This window comes from Phoenix dactylifera, chromosome 16 (assembly GCF_009389715.1).
Source record: "Phoenix dactylifera cultivar Barhee BC4 chromosome 16, palm_55x_up_171113_PBpolish2nd_filt_p, whole genome shotgun sequence".
NCBI lineage: Eukaryota > Viridiplantae > Streptophyta > Magnoliopsida > Arecales > Arecaceae > Phoenix > Phoenix dactylifera.
The window spans coordinates 7,040,170-7,067,081 of NC_052407.1; the positions used below are offsets into that span (position 1 = coordinate 7,040,170).

Below are 26,912 nucleotides of genomic sequence, written 5' to 3' on the forward strand. Positions count from 1 at the left end.
CCAATCGGACTGAGGCACAAAAATCTCGCTTTCTTTAAGGAGATTCAAGCCCTCTGCGGTAGGCAAAGCCTATAACCCGGTGCAGCAGAAAATACTGACTTCTCTCCTCCATGATACAACAGCCCGACGATCGTCTTATGGCAAGGACAACTCTGCACAAGTAGTCTAGCCCAAAGCTCCACCCAAGAAACACCCTTCTTTGCCAAGAACTTTCTCAAAATATTTTTTATGAGTAAAATAAGATGATATTGTCCCTTTTTGAAATGAAGGGAGAGAAGGATTTATATAGAGAGTTTATAATTTTAAATTTATGAGAATAATGATAGCATAAATATACTTAAAAATTCTAAGAGTAACTCCCCCCATCAAAATAGACATTGAATTCCAATTTCAAAAACGGTTCATGAATTATTCCCATTTATTTCCCATGAATCTTTCATCTCCCCAAATAGTAATTCTTTCATTTCCCCAAATACATGAACCATTCATGAGTCATTAAATATGCGAACCTTATAAATAAAATAAATATTAAACTTTAATATTGAAATGCACCAGCACATTTTAATGGACGTGCAAGGTGATTCGAACTTGGAACCATGCAGCTAGAAAACAACGCCCATTTTCATTGAGCTACCACCTTGGGAAGGATCTCTTGGAACTCCCTGCTAACTTTGCATGCCCAAGCAGGCAGAAGATTAATAATAATTTATCTAACAAGAGAACAACAATGATATGCAATGAGAAAAAAAATATAGAATAAATTTTTATTTCATCATATTTTATATAGTGCCCATCTTTAAAAAAAATAAAAATTAAAACTCATGATTAAAAAAATATAAAAAATTATATCATCTTTATTCATTATTTTCAAAATATTTTTTTAGCCGTATGTACTATATCACCAAATAATACACACTAAGCAAATTAACTATCGAACAAGTTAATGTATATATCTAGATAAATCAATATATAGTTTCTAAAATATGGTATTTACTAGTATATAGTACACGATCAGGTGATACATACTTAGAAAATTAGTCATCTAGATATCTAATATATACTTCAAAACAAATTAATATGCAGTTTTTAGAATATCATATTCACAAGTACACACCACATAGTCAGATGATATACATTTGTCGACTTTCTGATACCTACTGCAAGTTTCTTTGATACACACTCAGTAATGATCCAATACACAGCTTTAGATAAACCAATATATATTTTTCAAAATATGCTTTTTATCAATACATACTATGTAGTCAGGTAATGCACTCTAAGTAAATTAGTCATTTAACAAGCCAATATATATTTTTAGGTAAATCAATATATAGTTTTCAGAACATTGTATTTATCAGTGTTTTTATCAATACCAATACATAAGATCCTGGCTTTGTCTAACCTAAGAAATTATATATACATATCATTCCTTAAATTCCATAAACTCTTAGGTGCAAAGATCTTGTAAAAAAAGGATTTTGGAGGAGGAGAAGAAAACTCGAAAGAAGAAGAAAGATCTTATGAATGGGAGAGATAACTTGATAAGGAAGAGAATAGATGGAAAGACTTTACAAGAAAGAAAGAGGATGTGGACGGTGTCTCTTCATGGAAGATTTTTTTTTGGTGAGTGCAATTTTTATTTTTTTTATTTTGTTAAATTATATAATTGATGAGCTTTCGTTGGTCGGAGAAGTGTTGTCCCTTTCTGACTTTTAGATTTACTATCTGCGATAGGTGCCAGAGAAAATAAGGTAAAGTAGGAGTTCTGCCGCATTTTTGCTCAGTTGATGACTGGGGGAGGCAGCTAAGGCCAGTCAGAGTCAGGTACGTAAGATGGGATCCATCATCGTGCCCACCCGAGGACAAAAAACTTTTGGGGAGATCAAAATTCGATCTCGGAAGGAACTCCTGGAAGGCATTGCTTAATTATCTATAGGGAACTCACTAATGAAAACGACGAAGAAATTTCAAAAAAAAAGAGAGAGCTTGACACTTTGGGTTTCCCTAAAAAGAGACTTGGTGCTACTCTCTTATTTGGTGACCAACACTACAGTGATCTAACAATCTACTCATACATTATCCTTTGTACTATTGATATATATTTTATATTTTATTGAAACGCATCTTATTGAGATAATACATAATAAAATTATTATTTTTTAAAATAAATTATACTACATATCCAAGTAATATTTATGTGTGTTTTATTGATAAGTTTATATATATATATATATATGTATGTATGTATGTATGTATGTATGTATGTATGTATGTATGTATGTATGTATGTATGTATGTATGTATGTATATGTATATGTATATGTATGTATGTATATATGTATGTATGTATGTACTCAAGAGTCATAGATTCATAGATATGTACCTATTATTTTGTTGATACATACCTTATACATGTGTACACCATAAATAAAAATAATACATAGTTAACAATATTATTTAGTCTTCAATACACACTATAGCCTATTTGATATCTTATCTATGTTAATTTGACTTTATATACCATCTCAAGGTGTCAAATGATAAGCTCCACCTATTGCGGATGGTATTTGTTGCTGGAAACTGAACCTGGGGGCGACACTGGATGAGAAGGAGGAGCTCCGGAAGGTGGTGCGTTGGCGGGCTGCGTCCTCCGGAGGACCTGCAAGAAGCCGGTGGCCAGGGTTTCCGGCGCCGGCCCTCCGATGCTTAAGTCAGAGGGGGCTTTCGTGGAGAAAGAAAGAGAGTTTGTATGTAAAAGTCAAAGTCAGAAGTCCCTAGTCCCCTGAGGAGAGGGAGTTTCCCTTTTATAGAAGAGGTGCCAGGGTTATCTGTGATGTGACTGGGCGAATTAATGGGTTATCGTCATGATTGGGCGTGATTGTATGAATTAATGAGTTACCGTGGATGACTGGACGAGATTGAGTGAGTCAACGAGTTGCCGTGGATGGCCTGAGATTTTGGGCTGGCTGAAGGTCCGTGGAGATCGTACGCATTTAATTGTTGACAGTCGTAGCAGGGTATGGTCCCTGGTTGATATGTCGTGGCGTGGCCGGCAAGCAAAACATGGTGCGGTGAGGCTGCTGCAAGGCATGGCCGCGGCATGTGAACGACAAGGTCGGCCTTCTGAGGTCGGCAGCCTTCTGTGCTCGGCGTTCTGAGCTCGGCAACCTTCTGTGCTTAGCCTTCTGAGCTCGGCGTTCTGAGCTCAGCAGCCTTCGAAGCTCATGCATGCTGAGATCGTGCATGTCGAGATCATGCTTGTCGGGGTCATACTTATCATCGAATTCGGGTGCTTTGATTATATTTGTAGGATGATCCACTTTTTCTCCAACAGTATTGTTCTCGACGTACAGACCGTTGATGGCGGCGTTGGGAGGTGGAGGCCATTGGCGATGAGACAAAATATCTCGCATCCTAAAGTCTCGAAGATTGATGAATACATATAAAAAAAGGCAGGGTGACGGGGGAGAAGGGACACCAATGAAGTTGAAATAATTGGTAATAACCTGTCCGTAGCGTCTTTGTCGAAGGAGAGAAATATATATATATATATATATATATATATATATATATATATATCTTTAACATGTAAGGCTAAGCACCTACTGCACCCTCCCATTCTCCTCCCACCGTTTTGGGATTGTAGGTTGAGCTGTGCTTCTGAAAAGGCCAAAAAAAAAGGGCCTTCTCGTACGACTCACCCTCTCTCCACCGTTCCATTGCCTCTCGTTACTGTTTCCATTATTGGGCGGGCCCACCAGGTGGATCGCCGTCCTCGCGACCCAAGCGGTCGTAAGCCAAGAAAATGAAAGGGTCCGAACTTATATACCAGGCTATGTACTCTTGTCTGAATTAAAAATAAAAAATAATAAGAATTATGCCTTTTCGAGTGGTAACACCATAATTTATTTCAATTTTTGTGTGGTCTGATCTTTTGAATGGCTTCTAAGAATAGGCTTTTTAATCTTAAAATAAGTAGGTACATCCTTAGACTAGTTGTGATGAGTATTTCTTATTTATATTTATTTTCTAAAAATCATTTATAGAGAAACAAATTCCTACTTTTTATGTGCACGTAGAGGTGCGACAATCTCTGTTATCCAAAAAAATTATTGTGTACCCCAAAAATGGAAGCTGCATGTCTTCGCCCCCTCCCGGTTCATGGTGGAATCCATTTTTCTATACTCTACGTAGCTGTGCATATGGATAATTATAGAAGTAGACTCCATTTATAGGGCATGCATCTTGATGTCTTTTTGCACATAGTGCAGAAAATAATTTTTTCTGTTATCTACGTTGATGCAGTGCGTAGATCCTGTCATGTGGATCAATCACGCATGTGTACAAGACTAGTAACCCTCGTTTGATGGGCAGAGAGTATCCAAACTTATTCGGTTTGCTAGAGGATTACATCAAGCCTTCTGCGACATTATTTCAGGAGGCTACTTATATAGTTTCTTGACATAGCTAATTCATTGTGTTGTCTGAGGAGATTGGTTCTTTAATTTCCTTTGCTCGATACACTAAAGCCATGCAAAAAGTTGGTTGTGCCTAGGGCTGCATTTTGGTCGTGCCAAATTGAGGCATGCTTGATCTCAATCCTACACAGTTTCATTTTTGGTATCCAAAATCAGAATCCAAACCAAACCAATTGGCTAATCAGGTTGGCTCACATTCGTAAAAAAGATTTTAGACCCATTAGATCATTCAAGTTGGGCCAGGGTCAAAATGACCCAACCCAACCTAGAGTTGGGTTTGGATTAGCAATGAGTCAAGCAGTATTCACGATTCATGTCAAAAAGTTAATTATATTTTTATAGCTAAAATATAATAATTGATAATTTAGAAAGATGCCAACTTAAATATGAATTTTATTTTTAGAAGTCCAATTCAAGAAAATGACCGTTCTTAAAGTGCAAGTTAAATTCAAACTATGATTTTTAAAAATAAATGTTAATGTACTTGAGATCACTAAAAATAAGAATTCATCGAATAGACAATAATATTTATATATAATTAAGTAGAGTATGTGGGAGAAGATGTGGTTGTTGGGATGAATAAGAAAAAAGTATTCTAGTGCACAAGACTGTCATCATTATAGGTTTGGAGAGGATCGGATATATACAACCTCATCTTGTGTACGGAGAAGCTGTTCTGTGTTTCAAATCTATGATATGTAAATCATAATAGAGCAACCTTGTTATCGTTGGGATGAATAAAGGGAATTGTTTGAGTACAGGGTTTGTTAACTAGAGAATACAATTAAGAAGAGAGAAAAGGGGATTCTATATGATTTAGGGTTTTCATGTCAAGTTAACATCCAGATGGGATCGTATATATTCTGTATTTACCCATGTTGGACCCATATGATATATAGGGGTACAAATAGGTCAGGTCGAGTCATGAGTGACCCTAACCCAATTCGATCCAGACCCAACCTAATAAAAGATCGGACTGGTAGGATCAGGTCCATTGCTACAATTTTTGACCGAATGGGTCATTTGGATTGGATCAGATCTATATATAACCCGGACCCAACTTAAAAAATTTGAGTTCGGTTCAAGTCTGAGTATTGGGTCTGGTTTGGGTCATCTCATCCATGGCTTCAGAACTTCTTTGCACCCCCGCGGGCTCAAATAATTTTACAGATTCGGATCGGATTGGATTGGGGCGGGTTGTAGGATTGAAAATTCAAAATTATTCAAATTTCAAATGGGTCAGATCAGGTTAGGCTTGAATTCAGTAAATCGAGACCCGATTCAGAAAATGAAACATGTCCAATTTTAGGACCCGACTCAGCCCCACAGGTTCTCTAAAAACGGATCGGATCTAAGTGGATCGGATTGGGTCAGGTCGGGATATGAATCAACCCGACCCATTTGCAGCCTTAATGATATATAAGGTGGGTCGGGTCATAAATTATAAAATCCAGACTCAAATAAGTTTTCAAATTAGGTTCAATTTGTGATTGGATTCATCTGGATTTGAATTTTTAGCTTGGCGAGAAATATGGAAAGTATGTAAGGATCTATGCAGAAATATGTCAATTTAGCTATATATCGGTAAATTTTTAATATTTATACAAAGCAAAAAAGGTTTAAATAATATTTTCTCGTTAAATTTCTGAAGAGTTGCTGGATTGTTACGTGAGATGTCTGTTGTCTTGCTCTATGCAGCCACTTGGCGGTTCTCGTAAATCTACGTTATTAGTGATAAGATCATCTCGTTTACAAAATGAAAAAAAAAGGAATATATTAATGATTTAATCATGATCGAGAAGAACATTTGATGCAGTGGAGCGGAATCCAATGCCAACCCAATATTGACAAGATAGATTATGGCGTGGTTTCCAACAATTCCAGATTTAACTTCCTGTCTTTGTGGCAGATATCGGCATCTGGTGCAGTTGACTTACTGCTCGCGGACAACACCATTTCTCCTCAAAAGTCCCCACTGCCAACTTCAGCTTTCACCAATTACGATATAGAGTATCGAGCTGCTCGAGCAACTACGGAATACTGTGCATCCTGCTGCCTCCATTAATTTGCAGCTTGTATTCCCCGCACATCATATGAGCTCGAGGTCATAGCTAGCCCTCCGCAAATCCATTTGCATGACTTCTTGTTTCTAATGGGATCATTTAGAAACAAACGTCCTCCCAATATACCATGTCAAATCACGTCAGTTTGTGTTGATGCTCTCATGAGAAAGACAACCTACCGGATATATAATTGATGTAGCTTCATTTTATAGAGTTTGGATCTTCTGCCACAGTCCCCTACCATCTTGGATATGTAGTAGCTACGGCATCCATATTATATGAGCGGCTCTTTTTTATCTTAAAAATATATTCAAATGTTTTTCAGCATAATACATAGCACATCATGAAAATAAAAAAATAATTATTTATCTTTAATATAGATGATACCATGGTTATCCACGATGGAATGATGCTAAAGTCGTATGGTAGAGAATTTCATTCACCTTTATATATGGCCAAAATTCTATCTACCACCTTCTTTATGCATGCATGGTGGTGGCATAAATGATCGTAGGGTATAAACTAAGGTAAATTTTGCTAAGCTTCAGACCATTGCACAAAATGACCATTATAGTGCAAGTCAATCATTTTGCAGGAAGAAGGTGGCAATAGGGTCGGGTCCCATGAGGATTTGCATTTTTGTTCGATTTAGCTTGTGACAATTAAGCTTTGTCAGAAAGTAGAAAATTCTTTCAAATACAAATAAGACATCACACGAGACTGTGATATTTGTGTTTGTATGTACGTGGATTTTAAATAGTTCCAGAGAAAATGAAAGAGTTCAGCCTAGTTCTGAATATTGTGCTACGCATCGTAAGTGGGATCAGATGGATTATTATGTCTAATACCTTTTAAAGAAATAAAAAAGGGATCACTAATGGGACCACCCCATGTTGGTTGTCCACCTCAAAGAAAGGAAGATAAGAAATATTATTAATTAATGCAACTATAAACATGAAAACAAAAACACAAAAATGATGCAGGTTATATAGTTTATGCTTCGAGGAATCGGCCATGGATGCCCAAATCATGATGTTGTTAATCTACATATTTTATACTCTCCTCTTTGTTGTGTGTGAAAGTACTTTAGAAAAAGTTAAGAAAATAATGCCACATTAGCTATTGTATATTTTAGTTTGTTTAATGTTATATAATATACTGAGAGATTTAATACTACAATCTTTTTATTTGCTTAATTTATATACTATTTTTTTTAAAAAAATAATTTTTGTCTATGTGCAATATAGGTTAAAGATGCTCCGACCCAATTCAAGATAAATACAATGTAGTATACTTATGCCATACTCATCTTTTTACCATCTCTATCCAAACACAAATACATTCATTATTCCAAACATGTATCGCATTAAATCAAGGTGGTCGAGGTAGACTATCAAAATAACAAAAACATTTCCAAATACATACCCTCGAAAATTATCATTTTCAATACAATGGTTATTTTTAGGCACACAAATAATTATTTTTTAATTGGTATAAAATATAAATTTTAAAATATTATTTTATTCATGCAAATACTAAATGTTGAAGACAATGACCTCATTTGGCAGCGACGCCCCGAATTGTCAAAAAAGCCATTACGATGTTTATGACGGCCGGCACATTAAATCAAGGCGGCACACCAACTTGTTGCATCTTGCGAGCCGATTGGACGCGCCTGACGTGGACGTAGAGAAATCGAAGAGTTGGCTTCCGAACGTCGAGGAATGTCGGTCGCAAGCGACCAACGGGAGGGAGAGAGCTGTGGTGGGCCCCACGGCAAGGCCACGTGGTTGGGGCCCACGTCTCATGCCCGCACCCGTACCGAGACCCCAGCTTACATTACCCCCGCCAGCTGTCCTCTCGCCTTGTCGGTGGGAGCGAATAAAAAAAGAAAATCCACCTACCGGGCCTCAAATAACGGCTGTTATAATTTATACGTATTATGTGTACATTAAAATGACCGTTGTTATTTGATTGCTATTTTATCATAACAGCCGGTATTTGCAATTTGCAATGTTTTCTACAAGCTTAGCCATTGAACCTAGGATGGTGCGGGATTTGGTCTAGTAGGGCGGCAATTTACAACCCCATCTCTAACTTGACTTAGGTTTATTAGCTTGGACATGAACATGTTCGGATTATTAATGGATTGACTTGTCTAGATCCAATTATTAAATGGGTCGGTCACGAGTTTAGATGTCTGGCTTGTTTAACCAATTTAATCAATTGAATAATTAGACTGAGTCATGACTCGATCTACTTAACCTAATTAATACTTGTTTAATCTATTTAAAATCCACCTAACCTATTTGAGACCCGGTCTGTTTGTTAAACGGGTCATGCAGATTGGGTCAAGTTACCCATTTGATAAAAAGGTTGGATTGACAGTTTTTCAACCCAAACTTGTATTGACCTGACCAGTATACGGCTTAACCCGACCCAATTGTCACTCCTATGAGAAAGACCATGTTGCCTTTCCCAGGTGCAGAACACGCCCAGGGGCTTTGAGATGTGTCTAACTTGTGCGTCTAACACAAAATGTGATCCAATGGTTATGCATGGGCGCAAGATTACCTACTAGCCTACTGTTCGCCATTTTGCTTAAATCTAAGATTTGTGGCTAATAACTACTCCACACCCAGTAATAAAACCAAAGTGCAGAAGAATCCTTTAATAGGGATTATTTCTTAAAAGTACTGTATTTATGATACCAAAATTTCTCACAATATATGGCCTCGTTAGTCTTCATCAAAATATGTTGATCCTTTTATTTTATTGCCTGCTGGGTTATCCATGCATTTCGAAGTAAAGAAGCTATAAATATACAAGCTAGCTCAAATACACCAAGTGGAAGGAGATAATGCATACATCACCAACATGAGTTTTGTTATTGGAACAAGAATTCATCATCTCTAAAATGGGGCCATAATCACAACAGATTATATATTACTTAACAAATTAAGCACATCTAAATGACTACAGCCAAAAGTTCGAGAATGAATAAAATTGCTTGATGAAGACACAAGGGAGCAGGAATCAAGCCCATCATATGGTAGAAAACGACCGAAGTAACTAAATAAAGGCACAGCAGATAAAAACGCTTTCAAGAGTAGAATAGAAGATGCAAAACACAGCACAATCTTAACCATTCAACTACCTCAAAAAATGAACAAAAACTCATAAACAAGAATCACTTTTGATTGATAGATGTTTGATTTCCCCCTCACAACCAACCACACAGGAAGGGAAACAAGAAAACATCATATATTTACATCACCTTTCCTTTGATCAGTAAAGAAAATGAAATCTGTATACAACCAGAGCAATTCCTAGAGGTATACAACCATTCACACGGCAATCTATGCAAACAAAAATATATATGAATCAGCCGATCTAGGAGAGCACGATGTTAAAGCACTTGCCTCGCACCAGACAAAACAACAATTTTTTTTATTGCCTTCACCACAATCTCGAGTTAGGAAAAGAAAGGTCGCTATGCTGTTAGTAAGTGCAAATATAATTAGCATATCATGCTATGTTTGCATCATCCTTGGCCTTCGACTTAGTTGTGTTATATGCCCTAGCAGGCTACATTGTTTTACCTGTTTCCACATTTCAATGCCAAAAGCAAGAACTTCAAAGGTTGGCAAACAATTAATAAAACTGCAAGTTTGAATCTAGGAGAATTAGTTGGAGCACTTACGTGCATTGCTGCTACTGTGGATAAAAGTTCTCTAGATTTATCCATCAAGGCTCGTTCGTGTGCTGCAACTTTAGCAAGTTCGGTCATGACAGAACTCGACTCTTCTACCTACAGATAATGGTGTCTGTTAGTTTAAGCAAAGACAAATGCTACAAAGAGGACTCTCGATGGCATTAGGCAAAAGTCATACAATTTATTTTGGTTTTAAGGGCCAGGTCGTCTCATATGCTGGTAACACCCTTGGGGTTGTGCCACAAGATCTGACTCAACATCCCCAAGAAATTATAGAGATCGGAAAAAGATTTTGAATGGCACATTTCCTTTTCAAAGTAGCTTGTTTTGTACTAGTAAATAATAAGGACAAGAGCATGGATGCATTGCAAAATTCAATCTTTAAAACCACACAAACTAAACCCAAGTGAATTTTGGACACTGTAGAATTTCTGTTTGCACATACATTATTTTTCTGTGAAAACATTTTTACCATAAGGTTTGAGAATATGGGACATGTAGCCTTCAGGATAAGTATGCCTTGTTCAAGCCAATTCAAACTCCACATGTAATGACCACAAGCCAAGTTGGGTAAGGCTCCGCTAAGTTGAGTTCATGGATATTATGAAGTCTTTAGAAGTTTGGTGTCGGATTAATGAGCCTGTCCTTGGAAAATATTCATAAATAGGAGATACAGAGTAACTATCAAAAATTTTCAAAATATATGGAATGTTAGCAAAATTTTTAATTTTCAGTTTGATACAAATTTTTTATTTTTCATCTAGTCTTCACATTTTAAACACAAATTACAGTTGCAGCAATGATATCTTACCTTTTTTCCTGTTATATAAGGAACACTAATATTGAATAATTTTCTTGTTACTTCTCTCAAGGCAAGGATAAGGATTAGACTGATTTTTCTAGGATTAGATCTTATATGGTCATGGGCTCAACCAATTCAAGCATAAAGAGTTTTACACATGCTCTCATAAAAGACTAGAAACAATGTCTTTCACACATCGCATGCTGGCCAAACTATATTGTGTTTGCTATCTTCACCAAGGTTACATGCAACATCAGAAAATTTGTTGGACACCTACGGTATGCCAGATTATGAGGACATTTAAAATTCCATGTCTCAGTTTCCTGTGCCTGATGGTTGTTTCTAAAACTTCAACAATAATTCAATAACCTGACGGCAGAAAAGAGGCACAATACTGAGTTATATATGAATATCTAGCATGGAGTGCTACTCAGAGTAGGTAGTTGAGATTTCTAAAAATTGTTGGACTACTATAAAAGGTCGAGGTGACAATGAATAGGGCTATGACATGCCTGTCCTTGGCTAGATGAAATGAGATATTTTCAATGCAATGATGTCTTTTCATATAAGGCATCCTCTGAAGCTTCCAGCTAGTCCATAGGCAGAGACGTTTGAAGAAACCATGGCCAATCACGTCCTCTGACAGTGAGTGCTAAAATATGACATTTTAGCATTTCTAGATTCACTACGCATGCAAAATTTGAAAAAGATGGCAGATGCTGATTTTAACCAGAATAAGTTAGTGTCAACACCACTGTTCCAAGGCACTTCACCTTCAGAAGATTTGATATGGAAATCATCTGCAACTTTGGTGCATTCATATGTACATTTGGATGGGAAGATAGTCAAAGGCAAAAGTTTCAACACAGGAAGTATCTGTGAATATCTCATGGCTCTGTTGAATGTAGTTATATATGTTTATATGCTTCTCTTACATAAACTTTGAAATGATAAAATACAAGAAATGAAACTTTAATTGTTCATATTACTTTAACATGGTCGTTCAAATGCATACATGAGGCTAAATACCCAAAAAGCACATGTAAAGCATACATCTCTCATTATTCATGGTATAAATAAGCATTTGCACCATGAATTACTCATCATTATCTAAAATACATGGTCTATCAAGCTTATGACAACCATATTCTATGGTTTACAAACTTCTAATTGCAAGGTGAAATTTTTATGGGTATCAAGATTTATTTCATGTTGGCCAAATACCAAAAGAGCATGCATAAAGCACACACCTCTCACTATTCATGGTATAAATAAACAACTGCACCATGGATTACACATCATTAAGTTTGCAGCTCCCTGAAACACATGGCTTATCTAGCTTATGACAACCAGATCTATTGTTTAACAAAATTCTAATTGCAAGACTAAATATTATATGGGTATCAAGATTTAGTATATGTTGACTAAAGAACAAATATTACTATTACCAGAGAAAAATGAGCTGAACTTTTTAATAAGTAAGGTATTTACCCTAGACAGCAAGGAGCATATTGAGTTTCCTATTGCCTGCATTGCATCAACTGCTGAACTAACAGCATTTTTCACATCTTGGAATTCTGCCTGTTAAGCAGAAAGAAACTCAATTACTCCAAAAATTTCAGTAGATATCAAATATATCTATTTATATTTGTCATCGGAAACCTGAAGTAGCAAACCTTTGCTCCGCCAACAACTGGAAGCCGGAGTGTGCTAGCCTTCAATGCTTCAATAGCTCCTGATAAAGAACTCAAATGGTCTCCATCTATAAGAGACCATCCTTGTAGATAGGCCATCTACATTAATCAAATGTGGACTCACTCAGATGCAGTATAAGGTAACAAAATCACAATCTACTGTTTAGTATAATTTAAGTGGACTATAACATAAGACAATCTGCTACAAGTTCATATCTTTTGACCTAATTTGATATCAAAAGAGCAAACTTTTAGTAGAGACAATAAATTTTATTTTAAATATTATGATATATTCCTGTAAAGTAAATATGTTCATTTTACACAGTATTCCAGAATTTCGAGGTCAACATTATGGCAACAAATAAATTCATGTAAGTGCAGGCAACATGGGGATATACATGACTGCTGAACTACTCCTTTCAGGCATGATGAATATCTATGGAAATTATATGATATGGTTAAATATCAAATTCTGTTAAACTAAGTGAAACAGAATATTATATTACTGATGGCTTGGAGGTCTAATTGTGTCATCCACTTTTATTGTTCCATATGATGCATTATTTGGTCCTTAATTGTTTGTGCTGACGACTTTGATTTGAAGAGATTCAGCTTGTATCAAACATGTATTTTTCTTTGTAATGGCTTCATTAACCTGATTGGTTAAATTATCTAATATGTCAGCAAGAGGTCTTGAGTTTGAATTCCAACAAAGCATTTATTCCCATGCAAGCAAGAGGCCAGATGCACTTATCCTAATTCAGATCACTTAAATTATGTGATCCACCAAATTTACTTGGCCCAATCTCAGTTATAGCATTCTTCTCATTCACCCCTAAACGGCAACAATTTAAATAATTCAGCCAACCTGAGTATCTTTCCCTCAAATTATTCTTTGTCAACATTACATATATCCCCAAACCAAATTGACGTTCTTTGTGTTCATCAAAAAGGGTGTGTTGCCTATTGTCCTTCTCTAGGAATTCAACTAACAAAGAAGTTATTTATATCCATGCCTCCTACAAGCTTAGACATGGTTAGCCAATAGGTTTTGATGTGAATTAAGTCACTTTCACATCCTCATGATTATTGACTGTTGGTCAGCCAATAGCTTATAAATGCTAAGCTTGTCTGCACAGGTTCCACATAAAGATGGCCAAAGCTTTATTGACTGTTGCCAACCTGCCAAACTCCACCCTCTGCTCTATCTCCTCTGTTTATGATTTCTGCTAGTTTTAATTCATGACTATTTTTTTCTTCTTAGCAAACCTATCAGACATAATCATACAGGTCTGGTGTTAAGAGATGATGATGGAAAAATCTTAATTTGCATGGTTCATATCTTTGATTGACAAAGATGATCACATATAGATCATAGCTGATCATGGGCCAGGCTTGGGCATAGAAAATATTAAATTTTATATAGGCCCAGCCCGAAGCCCAATTAAAAATGAATAGAGTTTAGGCCCGAGGCCTGGCCCAGGATTAGCTCTAATATAGATAAAGAGAAGGCTTGTTCTTTAACATTTATAAAGTTTAACAAATGGACAGAACCAGCTAGGCATTTACAAGCTTTCCACTTTCTAATCTTAAACCAAACAGATTCTTTCTAAAGGTAATATACCTAATTATAAGTGAACACCTCATGTCAACCTACTTATTTGCTACAAATATGTGCTCTACTTAGAACAAAAGATTACTATGGTATTAACAACAAGAAATTAGAAATCAAAAGGAGTTTGAAACAAAAATTGGCAATTTCACATGTACAAACAAGAAAAATAGGCGAAGACAAAAGACTTACTTGTCCCTTGAGAATGGAAGTAAGCTTTAAATTCTGTGTCGATACTTGTAGCTCTAGCCTTTTAGTTGTGATAGAGTCACGAAGTTCTGAGGTAGTTATCCATGCATTATACAAATATTTCTGATAAATATGAAAAGAATGTATCAGCTGATTCAAGGATGAAAAATGCTGACTTACAAAGCATGCAGAAAGTTCTATAAAAGATCATGAATTAATAAAAATTTGGTGCAAACACCATAAGCTAAACATTACAGCAGCTATTGAAAATCGCTTGTGCATCAAGGTAGGCTGTAGTGGGCGCAAATATAAGCATCAATGACAAGCTTATCGCTATTCCAAGCAATGAAGGGCTGAGCTTGTGGGAACAAATAGTGCACCTGAGACTTTGGGATCCTATCCTATTGTGATTAATGTTTGTGAGGCAAAACATGATTACAAGTTCATCTAACGGCCACAAATTGCTGCCGATTAGTAGTTGATTAGATGCATTTTGGTTTCATTTTAAAGCAATGATTATATTAGTTTAGGAGAGTCAATAAGTTTCACAGTGAACCGTATTGCATGCAAAAGTACTTGTGTCTATTATGTGGCTGACTAGTCAAAATTTGGGGATTTATTCCATATCTGTAAGAGTCCTTTTGAGGCCGAAAGTTGGCTATGGGAGTAAGCATATAAGGGTTTAAATAAGGTCCTGGAGTAAGCTCCTCAATGGTTTATGTACGCTGAAAAGTCTCATGAAGAAAAGAAGGCTGCGAGCCAGCTGTTTTCTCTCCCCTATCTTTTGCGTTAGTCTCTTCTTTCTTTTCCTCTCTATTTTCTCTACTGCATCTACTCTCTATTCTCTCTGTCTTATTCACTGTTTGCTGTTATAGTTTCCTAGTTTACAATCAGATCTTAGTTTACTTTTGATACCTTTCATTTGTACTTAACTACTGCATTGAAACCAAATTTCAGCCTTCAACATGTCAAGATACTGTTTCATAGTTACATTCTTGTTGGTGATTGCCAAAACTTGATTTTTTGGTTGCTTGTTTTGCTCTGTGCACTGTATTTATCGAAATCTGATTGTTAGTTTATAGAAAACTATTCAATTAAGCCCCAAAGCCCTAGATTTTAGTATATTCCATTTCCTTCACTCATAAAACACTGCAGTAGGGTTATTTTACCCTTCCTTTGCCTAGAAAACTAAAATTAGTTCCCTTTTGCTCTGTTCTCAGGCCTTGGACAGCAAGTGATAAAGCTGCATTAAACCCTAAGCTCTCTTATTCCTAGGGTCCTCTCAAGCAAATGCAGGCCAACTCTAACTGGTTCTGCATCAGCTAAACACCTTAGAAGAAATGCTTTGCATGCATCTACTCCTATTGGATGCACTGAAAGGATTGCATGATGCTAAAATGACCAAATATGCCCTATTATACCTTTCAACTAAATCAAAAGGAGTGCTTTGGTAATTTGACTAGTGCAACTAAATGGATCAAAGAGTCAAGTGGAATCATAATGACATTTTATTCTTGAAAGGAATTATAATGACATACGTAATGCACTACTTAAAGAACAATAACTCTTCTTGGCTCTTAGTTTTATGACAAGAAAGATATGAGGTAATAGAGTCATTTAACCATTACAAAACACATGCATGATGCATAAAGAGACAGATATTTAACTTCTATAAGCATGCATGCATGTATATACACAATATTACACAGTGCATACATAATAACAAAAGATGCACAAAAGTACATACATTTTTTGGATGGTCTATGAAATAACAGTAAGGACTCTAATGTAAAGCATGTCATATCATCACCTAGTACAAGCAGAAATGATGATCCAGTTAGAAGTCATAATTCAATGAATTAAACGTTTGATGCTTCCTTCAGAGATTAGACAACACTCTTCATGAGTTCTGAGACATTGCATATAATTTCCATGGTTATTGGCAATTCTCCTTGCAAATCCTCTCAAAACTGACTTAGCTTGGTTGCCAATATGCCTTGGTACCAAAATTGTATGTTCATGAATGCTAACTTGCTTGCTTTGTTCTGTTCGCTGATCTTGGCGTCGCTGCTCTTCTTGTTCAACGCAATATCATTTTCTATACCCAGAACAATAAAAAATGTAGATTACCATCACTGCATAACAGTTATCACCCATCGGTTAAGTATCGCATCTGTTATGGAACCTTATAATGATCATGTGCCCTTCATCATCTGAGCATGTTGTCTGTATGCTACCCACTGGCCCATTTTTTGTCCGGTGATCCCTTACTGTTATACTATTACCCTTTTATATTACTTTTCAAATCAACAAGTTTTAACTTTTACGGTCAACCATATTTCTCATGGCAAACTCCTACGCAGCATCCATCAGGAGTTGTGAAGATGCGTGGAGAGAGCAAAAGCACAAGCTCTTTAGAGCTTGTACGTGTAATGAAACTTCCATTCATCATGATGTCCTTGATACCCTCCCATATCACCTACACTTTGGATTTCTTTACAAGTTTGATCTAGCAAACTATAAAACACTTAATCAACAATATGTCTTACGAGGAATATATTAATTCTTATGCTTTTCAGATCTGACATATGAAAAGGCGATGAAAATGGAATGGGCGAAAAAAGCAACTTATACAAACTATGCAAAGTAACAGAATCAGGAAATCCGACTTGCTTAAAGGTATCTATTGCTGAATGGCAAACACAATTTGGCAAAGCGTCAGAAGCTAGGGATTCGGAAACATGGAACCACAACCTTACCTCGGCATTCAGTCCCTGTGCCAGCAGGGCAGCATCGGCTTGTGCATTGACATACCGCCACTGCAAGTGCCGGTTATAGCACAGCCTCAACAGGTGCGCCTCTTCGATTCGGCTCTCCCCCTTTCTCCCTCTGCTCACTTCAGCTGCGAAGCTGAGGATCGAAGGGGCTTTGCCCAGTTGACCACCAGGGGAGGAGGAGCTTGTAACTGTACCGTTCCTCACCTGTGAAGGACTACCCACTTCCCTCAATGACAGAGTAGCCGAAAGCTTTCTTGGAGAAGGATGCCAAATAGATCCATGGCTGCGAGGGGAAGAAGCAACAGCAGGAGATGAGGACGGGCCATTCATCAGTGACTTCTTCACAGTAATAGGCTTAGGAGCGGATGCTGTCCTTGAGCTGGCCGACGATATTGGCGTGCCTGGCTCTGGCAACCGGTGCAGCCGGCTATTAGTCTCCTGCAAAAATCTCGCTGGAACGGTAATGCCACGGGGCGCCGGCCGCTTTCGTGGAGGAATCCTCAGCTCCTGCGAGCCTGAATTGCTCTCCGACGAAGCGCTATCAGTGTCCGACGAGGCAGAAAGACTGCCGCTGCCGCCAACGTTGAAGGAGTTCTGCCGCAGCGCCTCGTCGAGCACCATTGACTGTCGCAGCAGACGGACAGCATCCAAGACGGGATCTTTCTTGCCCACAGGCGAGCAGCCCAGGCTTCTCGTCAGCAGCAGGTTCGGCTGCTGGGATCTCGCCGCCGGCCAGCGGCGGTGGTTAGAGGGTTTCGAGTTCTCCGACAGGTGGTCGCTCCTCGCCGGAGATCCGACAGGACGCCGGCGGTCGGGGGTGGGCTTCCGAGAGGGGGGAGGGGAGGCAGCGGGCTTGGCCTTGCTGGTCTGGAAGGAGAAGGACTCGCCCTGGAACGAGACGGAAAGGCTCCGGGTGGTGGTGCGGAGGGGCCTGGCGGCGGCGGAGGGGATGTCTTCGCCGCCGTGGGGGCCCGCGTTGGGGCGGCTCCGGTCGACGGAGTGGGAGCGCTTGGGGCCGGAGCTGGACGAAGTGGGAAGAGGAGAAAGGAAACGCCGTGAAGTCGAAGTCGAAGTCGAAGTCGAAGAAGAAAAGGAGGAGAGAGACAAGTAGCGGGAAGAGATCCCTTTGGAGGGGGGCTTCCGGGAGACGGCGGCATTGTCCTTCTCGGAAGGGGCGAGGGGACGGCGGCGGTGGGGGGATGGAGAGGGGGTTTTGGGGGCTCGGACAGTGGAGGCGGCGGCTGCGGCGATTGGGGTTGCCGCCGCCACCGGCGGAGGGATGGCCGCCACCATGATCTCGCTGGCGAGGTCTGAGTCTCTCCGTCTCTCTCTTTAAAGATGAGCAAGAGAAAAAAATGTGAGAAGCATCACGGAAGGGAGGGAGAGAGGAGAAGAAGAGGTTAATAATACTTCTTCTACTTTCGGTATGGGATTTTAGGTTTCAGAGTTGGTTTTTAGCTCAGTATGAGTGCTTTGTTGAGATGGAAGAAGAGAGAAGAGTGACGCATTTACTAGAATGGAATTAGTGAAGGAGAAGGAAGTGGGATTAGCTTTGGGAGTACAAAGTTAGTAAAAGAAAATGAGAAGAAAAAGAGAAGATGGGAGGAAGGAAGGAGGTGGGAGAATAAAAGAAGGAACAGAGAAGAGGAGGTAACGGCAGCGGTTTAGGCGGCGGAGAAGGGAGCCGGAGGGGCGGAAGGCAAGGTTGACGGGAATTTTTTTCAGCGTTGATGTCGTTTTCCTTCATTTTTTCGGAGACGAAATTGAGACGGTCCTAATCTTAATGTATAGGTGTAATCGGCTAAAATGATGCGCTTTTATAAAGGGTCATGGATATTGGTGAAGTAAACCAGAACGCACCAGGTCTAAAGGCACCCAACTACTAGCTTTTGACTCGCGAGTGGTACCACGATGTGGGCCCTGATGTCTGTCCAAGGTGGTGGGTTGGGTGTGTCCAAGTTGGGTTCGCTAAGTATTGTTTATTTAGTATAGCAATTCGAAAAGTTTCTAGTTCAGGTTAGGGTCACCGGCCGGGTGAGCAGCTTGGTTTGTTTCCTTTTTAAGGCACCCTATCCCTTGTCACATTTCAAGTTACGACGTTTTATGAACCCCGTGAGCAAAGTTTAAGTCGTATTATCGTATATCTCTTTGTTGGGGCCATGTTTGTCACGTTTGAAATTGTACCTTTGTACGAATGTTTTTGTCCGTAATGAATAGCTTAGATTTCACAACTAATCATAGGATAGTTTGCCCTACTATCTTCGTCGTATTATCGTATATTTTTCAATGGCAAAGAAGTTAATTTAATTTCATGACAACGGGTTAATTTTTTTTCCGAATGTTTATCATAAGAATCACCTCTCAAGCTAGGATGATTTGATGAAAATAATTTGAACAAGTTAATCTCAAAGACAGACTTGTCTAATTTTTGAACACCAATATGCATGCTAACTAAAAACAAAAACAAACATTGTATACAAGATTTATCCTTCACACTAAGGCTTGGATGATCTTGTAGTTATGTTTTATTGTTCTTTTTGTACACATAAAAAAAAAAGCAAATTCAATTTATTTTATTTGTGAAACTTAATAAACAGTGAGACGTAAAAATATGCCAAAATATTCACCGGTGGTGGTTGACCCATGCTACTTGAATAATTATTATGATTTAAAAAGAAATAATTATACCCTCATATGATCTTAGAATGGCTACAAGATAGATAATGATCCATGTACCCACTCACATCCTCATTATTGTTCATACCCAAGTGCAAATATGTTTTTTTAATTTAAACTATTAAATTGAATTTAAATAATAGAAGTTAGCAACAATAGTATAAAAAAATTAAAAAGAGGAATTATTTTTAAGATAGATATCCTAAAATACACGTGCAAGCAAGTGATCACCGGCATGTATATGCTGCAAGCTATGCATATTTTGTCAGCATTGCTTAGATGACATCAATATGTATTTTGACTTTATGCATTGATCCATCAAAAAACGTGCTGGATTTACATGATAGAATGATATCCAAAAATATGGCATGTTCTATAATTTTCATTACAAGCTAAAGTACTCTTTGTCGCTCATTTTTCTTTTGGATTTTTGCATGCTGAATATGGCATCCCCAAATTAGTCAATAATAAAAAAATATCAAACTAATTATTGATTTCATGGCATGCCTGATATTTCTATTTATAATACTGCACCCAAAATTTCAACCTTGAATGTGATCATTTAAGTATAAATTTTATTTACTTATGACTGCACATGCAGTTATATGTTCTCAAAATATTTGATGAACTAAAATCTATGACAATTTTTTAGTGGAAAAATTAATGTCTCAATAACTTGTCTGTCAAAATAATATTAATTGGTCCGTCGGTTGGTGTCACGACGATAGAAAAGTAGAAATCACATTAGTTGTGTGAGGACTCGCACGGGCGTATATTTAGTCTCGCATCGATTATTTGCTGAGTAGATCTTGAGTACTGATATAGGATCAAGAAACTCAAATAATATCTTCCGAGTAGTCATTTTGGATGAGGTGCTAATTGTTACAAATGGTATCAGAGTGAATGTGGTGCATAACTTATGTGAACTAGGAGACACTGCAGCATATATTTTTTAGAGCTAATCACAGGCCGACCGTAATACTTTTGATTAGATTTGAACTCTGTGAAGATCCTTGCAAATATATATTTAGTTCCACATCGATTATTTTTGGATAGATCTTGAATACTTATATAAGATCAAAAAAAATTAAATAATATCTTTTAACTAGTTTTTTTAGATGAGGTTTTCTATTGTTTTTTTTTTTTTTTTCCTTCTTTGGTACGACGTTAGGATCAGGGAGGAGCAGAAGATTCAAGTTCTGTGGGAGGTGATTGGAACCCGGATCTTTATATTTTATTCATTGCGTCTAGCTGAAGACGTTAACAACGAAATCTTACATGACATCCCGACAAGGATAGCTTACATTTCTCAAACAGTAGTTAGTTGACGAAATCATCCACCAAGTCGGCTTAACAGATCCTTGCCCTCCCCCCACCCCCACCACAAAAAAAAAAAAAAAAAAAAAAAAAAAACTTAATGGATGCGTCCAGGGCCCACTTCTAACATCCAATCACTCTGTCATTCGTACGGTTAAAGTCTCTATTGGTCCAAGTATTTTCCTCCTCCTAATATTTCCAAAATTGTATAATTACTTTTGCAAACAAACTTAATAACATTTTAAATTTTAAAAAAATTAATATTTGATGTAAGAAAAGATCCAAGCAAAAAAAAATAATAATTTAATTCCACTCGAGTTGTCCGAATTCGAAACGTACGGGCGTCGATTAAATTAGGAGACCGAATGTCCCACGTCTGAATGGCTCGCTGGCGGATATGCTTTTCTTCCATCTATATCAAGGTGGCGTTGGGGTGACATACCTGAGGCGGTGAACCCACAGGTCGAAGAAGGCACGCAAAAATCTGCGATCTGTATCAAACATTTACTGATGGAAGGAGAGCTCAGCGAGAGCTGCTACATAGGTGGGCTGGTCCCTCCCCCTCCCCTCCTATCTTTGACCAATATATATATATATATATCAATGCACCACTTCGAGGACTGCACCTATAAGGCTTCAGCTTCATGGTCTTGATTGATGGCTGAAATTAAAGCATAACGAAAGATAAATTGTGTTAGCATTTTGTCCAAACCATATTGCAATAGCTCTTAAAGATTTGTTTGTTTAAAAAAAAATAATAGCATCGATGTCAACCAACTTCACTAAGATCTACATCCAATTAACTTTACTGTTTGAACAAATTGGCATCCTTTGGTTTTAAGATGGATACTCCATTTGAAGGATAATCCACGTCAACGTTTGTGCTATTTACTAAATGAACCCGACATGCATATATTTTGTCTCAATCTTGTTTTACTTACTTGCGTTTAGATCTTTGGTATTGTTTTATTTTTTTAAAAAAATTTAGTGGACGGAACTTGTCTTCTCTTTTTTAATAGAAAAAGGAAAAAAAGAAAAACAAATGGCAGCAAATTTTATACAATCCAAATTTTGTAGATTTCCTACAACTTGGATGTACAACATGTTTTAATTAATCATGATTCATTATGTTAACACCAATTCTCTACCTTTTTATTTAAACCCACTTATCTACTATTTACAAAAATAAACTCCTATCCCCTAGTTATGTTTAAGATCAAGTCAATTAAACTTGTGATGTATCCACAGAAAAAGTGGCTTCAGAAATACTTACTTTAAAACCACACACACACACACACACACACACACACACACACACACACACACATATATATATATATATATGTATGTATGTATGTATGTATGCATGCATGCATGCATGCATGTATGTATAAAAGTACTTAGCGAGAAATAAAATTGCATTTGGAACTAGGATTATCAAGGACAGTGGTACTGGCTCAACACTTTTCAGGTTTAGGTGTTCCACAGCACATGATGTGTAGCTTTGTTTAGACTTCCATATTACCTAATATTCTGCTGCTTAGATATTTTGTTGAACCACCACACCAGCAAAGGGTTTCTGCAACTTTTGACCAAAAAAAAAAAGAGGGTTTCTGCAACTTATGCAACAAACTAGTGTGAGTGGTTGAGACTTGAGAACTTGAGGCTAATCAACCAACCACCATTATTTCAATCAAAAAAAACCAACCACCATTATCACCTCACACTTGAAAAGGGGACATAAGATCTTAATTATAAATACAAAAAATAAATGTGTTAGCATTCATAATCGCATCATGAGACATCAGGTGTTCATGGGTGTATAGGTCTTTTTCTTGTAACATCTCTGAACTATATTGTCTGTTTGGTGTCTCATATATAAATATGTTATATCTTATTTCAAACCCTAAATCTCTTAGAATTTCAACTATTATCTGAATTAAGTATTAGATGATACACAATTACACATGGTATGTTAGATGTCATTCATGTAGGTATGTTTTCCATTTTCTTATGATGGGAGGGGGTCTACACAGGTGCCCTAGTGATATAATAAAAGTATACCATGATACATGCTGCAAACACAGGTGCCCCCTGCCTATTTAATTTCAAATACCCTTTACTAAATTAAATTTTTATATCAGATATGCATTTACTAGATGTTATTGTTCATCTCTCGAATAATTCGTCGTGATATAATTTTGACTATTCACAATGTAACAATAAATACTGTACAAACAAACATTTTCTCAATCCAATTCATAACTATGATTAACTACATTATTGATTATTTTATGTTGAATATTAAATTTAACTTGGTGAGAGACATCAGAACAATGCGATCGACAATTTCATTAAAATCGATATATTCTTTTTTTCAGAAAAAGTCTGGATGGTGGCATTTTCATTACCGGTAGAAAATTCCTCTCCACGCAAGCATTGACACTTCGATCGAATTGCCAAACTACTTCCCTCGAACATCTATAATGTTGCAATCATCTTTATAGCCCAGCTAAACTACTTTATGCCTAAAGTCCTTATCATCCTAACCCCAAGGATAGAGTGCCTTCGCAACGAATCCTTGTTAATTGCTTTTGGTTATTAGCATTAAAGGAAAGAAAGCATCATAAACTAGAGAGAAGTAAAGCAAAGTGGTTAGCCTGTTTTGTTACCACTTAACAACCTAAACCCAGCTCAAGACAAATGGAAGCGAAAAAAGGATCATAACTGAAGTTATTGTTTTGCAAAACTTGGATTAGAGGGACCACTCTGTTCGCTGCACATGATTGCATGATCTCCCATGGCGTCTAAATCCACAACAGCACCATTTACCTTTGGACCACCTTATGAAGCCTTTTCCTCTATCATAATACTGTACTGAAAGTGTTTTAGCTGATCGGATCGGCAGGAGTCGAAAAGGGTTTATTTTTAATTGAAATGCTTGGAATTCGATCTACAGGGGAAAAATTCATAGAATTCTACAAAAATAGCACATTAGTAATTCATTTGGACAATTAACAGCTAATTAGATGAGTTTAAGTCACAACTTGCAAGCAGGCCAACAAAAAAACGCAATGAAATCATGCTGAAAAATTTAAAAGCAGAAGCAACCGAAGAAGGCAGACAAGAAGACTCGAGTTGGGTTGATATGTCTCCCTTCTTTTACATTTAAAAACAGAGAGAGGACAAAGAAAAACAGGAGAAAATTCAGAATCTATCAACTTAGAACAAGCCAAACAGGACTCTATTTTTGAGAAGTTCATTAGTTACACCAGCCCTCCAAATAGAGGAGGTTCTGTGATGCATGTCAAGGACATGCAAATGAGAAACTGAAGTTGTTACTATTATTACAGTGTCCGGTTCAACCAATCTCATCATGGCTCCCATCCAATAATAATATGGAGCTTTCTAATGTTTTATCATCTTTAGATGCACAAGTAGAATTGTTGTCAATACTGTATTAAATATAGGTATACCAAATTGGATGGGTATGAACTTGACCTTTTAAAACCATGCTCCTCATAAACACAAGCTAGTACTTGGAAGGCTAGAAATCATTGTTTCGAATAAGTTCCAATTGTCAAGATGATATAACTTATTCTTCCAATTTAAAATTTATCTTCAGAAGAGAATTATGTATCCTAATAATAACACCAACACAAAAACCATGTGAATTTACTTTTTGTTGGTAAAATCACAAGTGTGACGCATTTATTATAACATACTAAGGGAAATTGCAGCTCGGTTGATTTGGTAGTTTAAATCGATAATTGCTTGTACATAGCTATGGACTCACTTCAAAGACAATATGCATGGAAAGGAGGAAGAACAAATATATGGTACCTTTCTATGTATAGTGAGTCCAGTCCTAAAAAAATTGTTTAAAAAATGGCAAGAAAAATGTTATGAAGAGGTTTCATGAAAGCCGTTGACATTTTTTAACAACTTTATGAAAAACATCAAAACCATTACGTAAACTGGATCGATCTTATGTTTCATAATTATCATATTTTTTTTTTCTCAAAAAGAAGATGGCATATTCTAAATATTTAAATGCCTCTTATGTTTCAAGATAAGCATAGCATATGAAGAGCGTTGAATCATAGAGTCAAAAGTTCACTTCCATAGAATTGTACTAGAGTTATTTAGTTTACAGTCTAATTGGAACTAATTTTGTCCAGTTTGCCAGACCTTCACTGGTCCCTGAGTAGGTACTTTCCCTTGGCAGGAAGAAAGTGGAAAACGCCCTCCTCATTTCGCAAATTTTGCATGAAATCTAAAAGCAGCGCTTTACGTATCCGCCAACTACTTTTTATTATCTATTCATTATCCATGTCTTTGAGTAGGATTGAAGGGATTTGGAGGTGGTCAGTTTTGATAGCAATTAAACATTAAATTGCAGCATTGAATTGGACTCTCCATTGATACAACAAGCAGCTAGCATCTCCTGTCAGGTTTGCAAGGACCTGTACAAATTCTGCTTCCCTTAAATACACTTGTTAACTCAGTGAAATGAGCTAATGCTAGAATTGCAGAACCTTTTTACTTCAGCAAATTTGGAGGGTCAGTTTTGTTACACCACTTTGATCAAGAAGGGAGAACATTGAGCCTTGGAACTTGAGACTAGGATGGTCCACGGAATGTTTGTGAACAACGCATTCCACAATGAAAAAGACACGGAGTCTAGGAGGAATGATTTTGCCTGGGACCACGATGGCCTTTTGCTCATTGCCTTGAATGCTCGCTTCAAGTTCAGGGAAAGGAATTATTGGATCCCATAGTGTCTAGGAATATAGGAATATGGGATACGAACTGCCGTTTCTAATATAAAACTAGCAGTAGATAAGGTGAAGTATTCCTCCCGAGTGAGGCATTTGTACAATATTTTTGCCGGAAGTAAACCGACATGATGAGTATTTCTTGAGAGGAAAGAAATGGCTGCACTAATGTAGAGTTGGACATTGTGCGGTTGCACTATTGGAGAGTTAGGAGATTATCCAGTACTAGCCATTGTATTGGCTCATAGATCGACAATGTCACATACGTATGTATGTACGTAAGTATGTGTATATATGTATACATATGTGTGTGTGGATTTGGCTACACTTAGATGGATCTACATCGAGATCAAGTCTACATTAGATAATAAAGATCACATATCGATGATCCGTACCATTAGATATGATGTACTATCTTTGAATTGCATACGCATCCAAAAAATTATGATTTAGAGACTCAGTGATCAATATATATATAATTTTATATTATTTAGACGGTCCATTTTTTGACCATTTGATACATATATTAATTAGGAGTCTCCAAAATAAATGATTTTTGGTATAAATAGTTTAGATATAGTAAATCACATCCAATAGGTCAAATCATTAACTCATTTTTCAATCTAGACTTGACCAAATCTAAATGGAGATCGATTAACTCGAGTATAGCTGGGTCAGGTTTAATTGGATGATGGGGGTTACGCATCAATAATCCAAATCATTGGATGTAATCTACTATCTTTAACTGCTTATATATGAAAACTCATATGATTTGGAGACTTCTAACCTATCAATTTTAGTATCTCCAAAT

At 37.2% G+C, this 26,912-nt stretch overlaps 1 protein-coding gene across 1 annotated transcript; it reads right to left on the minus strand.

Moving 5' to 3' along the window:
- Positions 1-9,721: 9,721 nt before the first annotated feature.
- Positions 9,722-19,092, minus strand: LOC103709127 (QWRF motif-containing protein 2-like). The gene is made up of 6 exons (XM_008794333.4): positions 17,313-19,092; positions 14,557-14,676; positions 12,735-12,851; positions 12,550-12,639; positions 10,245-10,352; positions 9,722-10,143 (listed from the first exon to the last, which is right to left on the minus strand). Exons 1-6 carry the CDS (start codon positions 18,621-18,623, stop codon positions 10,075-10,077), a joined length of 1,815 nt encoding a protein of 604 aa, XP_008792555.2. The 5' UTR covers positions 18,624-19,092; the 3' UTR covers positions 9,722-10,074.
- Positions 19,093-26,912: the final 7,820 nt, after the last annotated feature.

Coding starts and splice junctions, on each gene's coding strand:
- LOC103709127 (XM_008794333.4), bottom strand. CDS start 18,623: ATGGTGGCGGCCATCCCTCCGCCGGTGGCGGCGGCAACCCCAATCGCC. Junction 12,640..12,734: donor CAGTTGTTGGCGGAGCAAAG/GTTTGCTACTTC, acceptor TCTGCTTAACAG/GCAGAATTCCAAGATGTGAA. Junction 10,144..10,244: donor CCACAGTAGCAGCAATGCAC/GTAAGTGCTCCA, acceptor ATGTGGAAACAG/GTAAAACAATGTAGCCTGCT.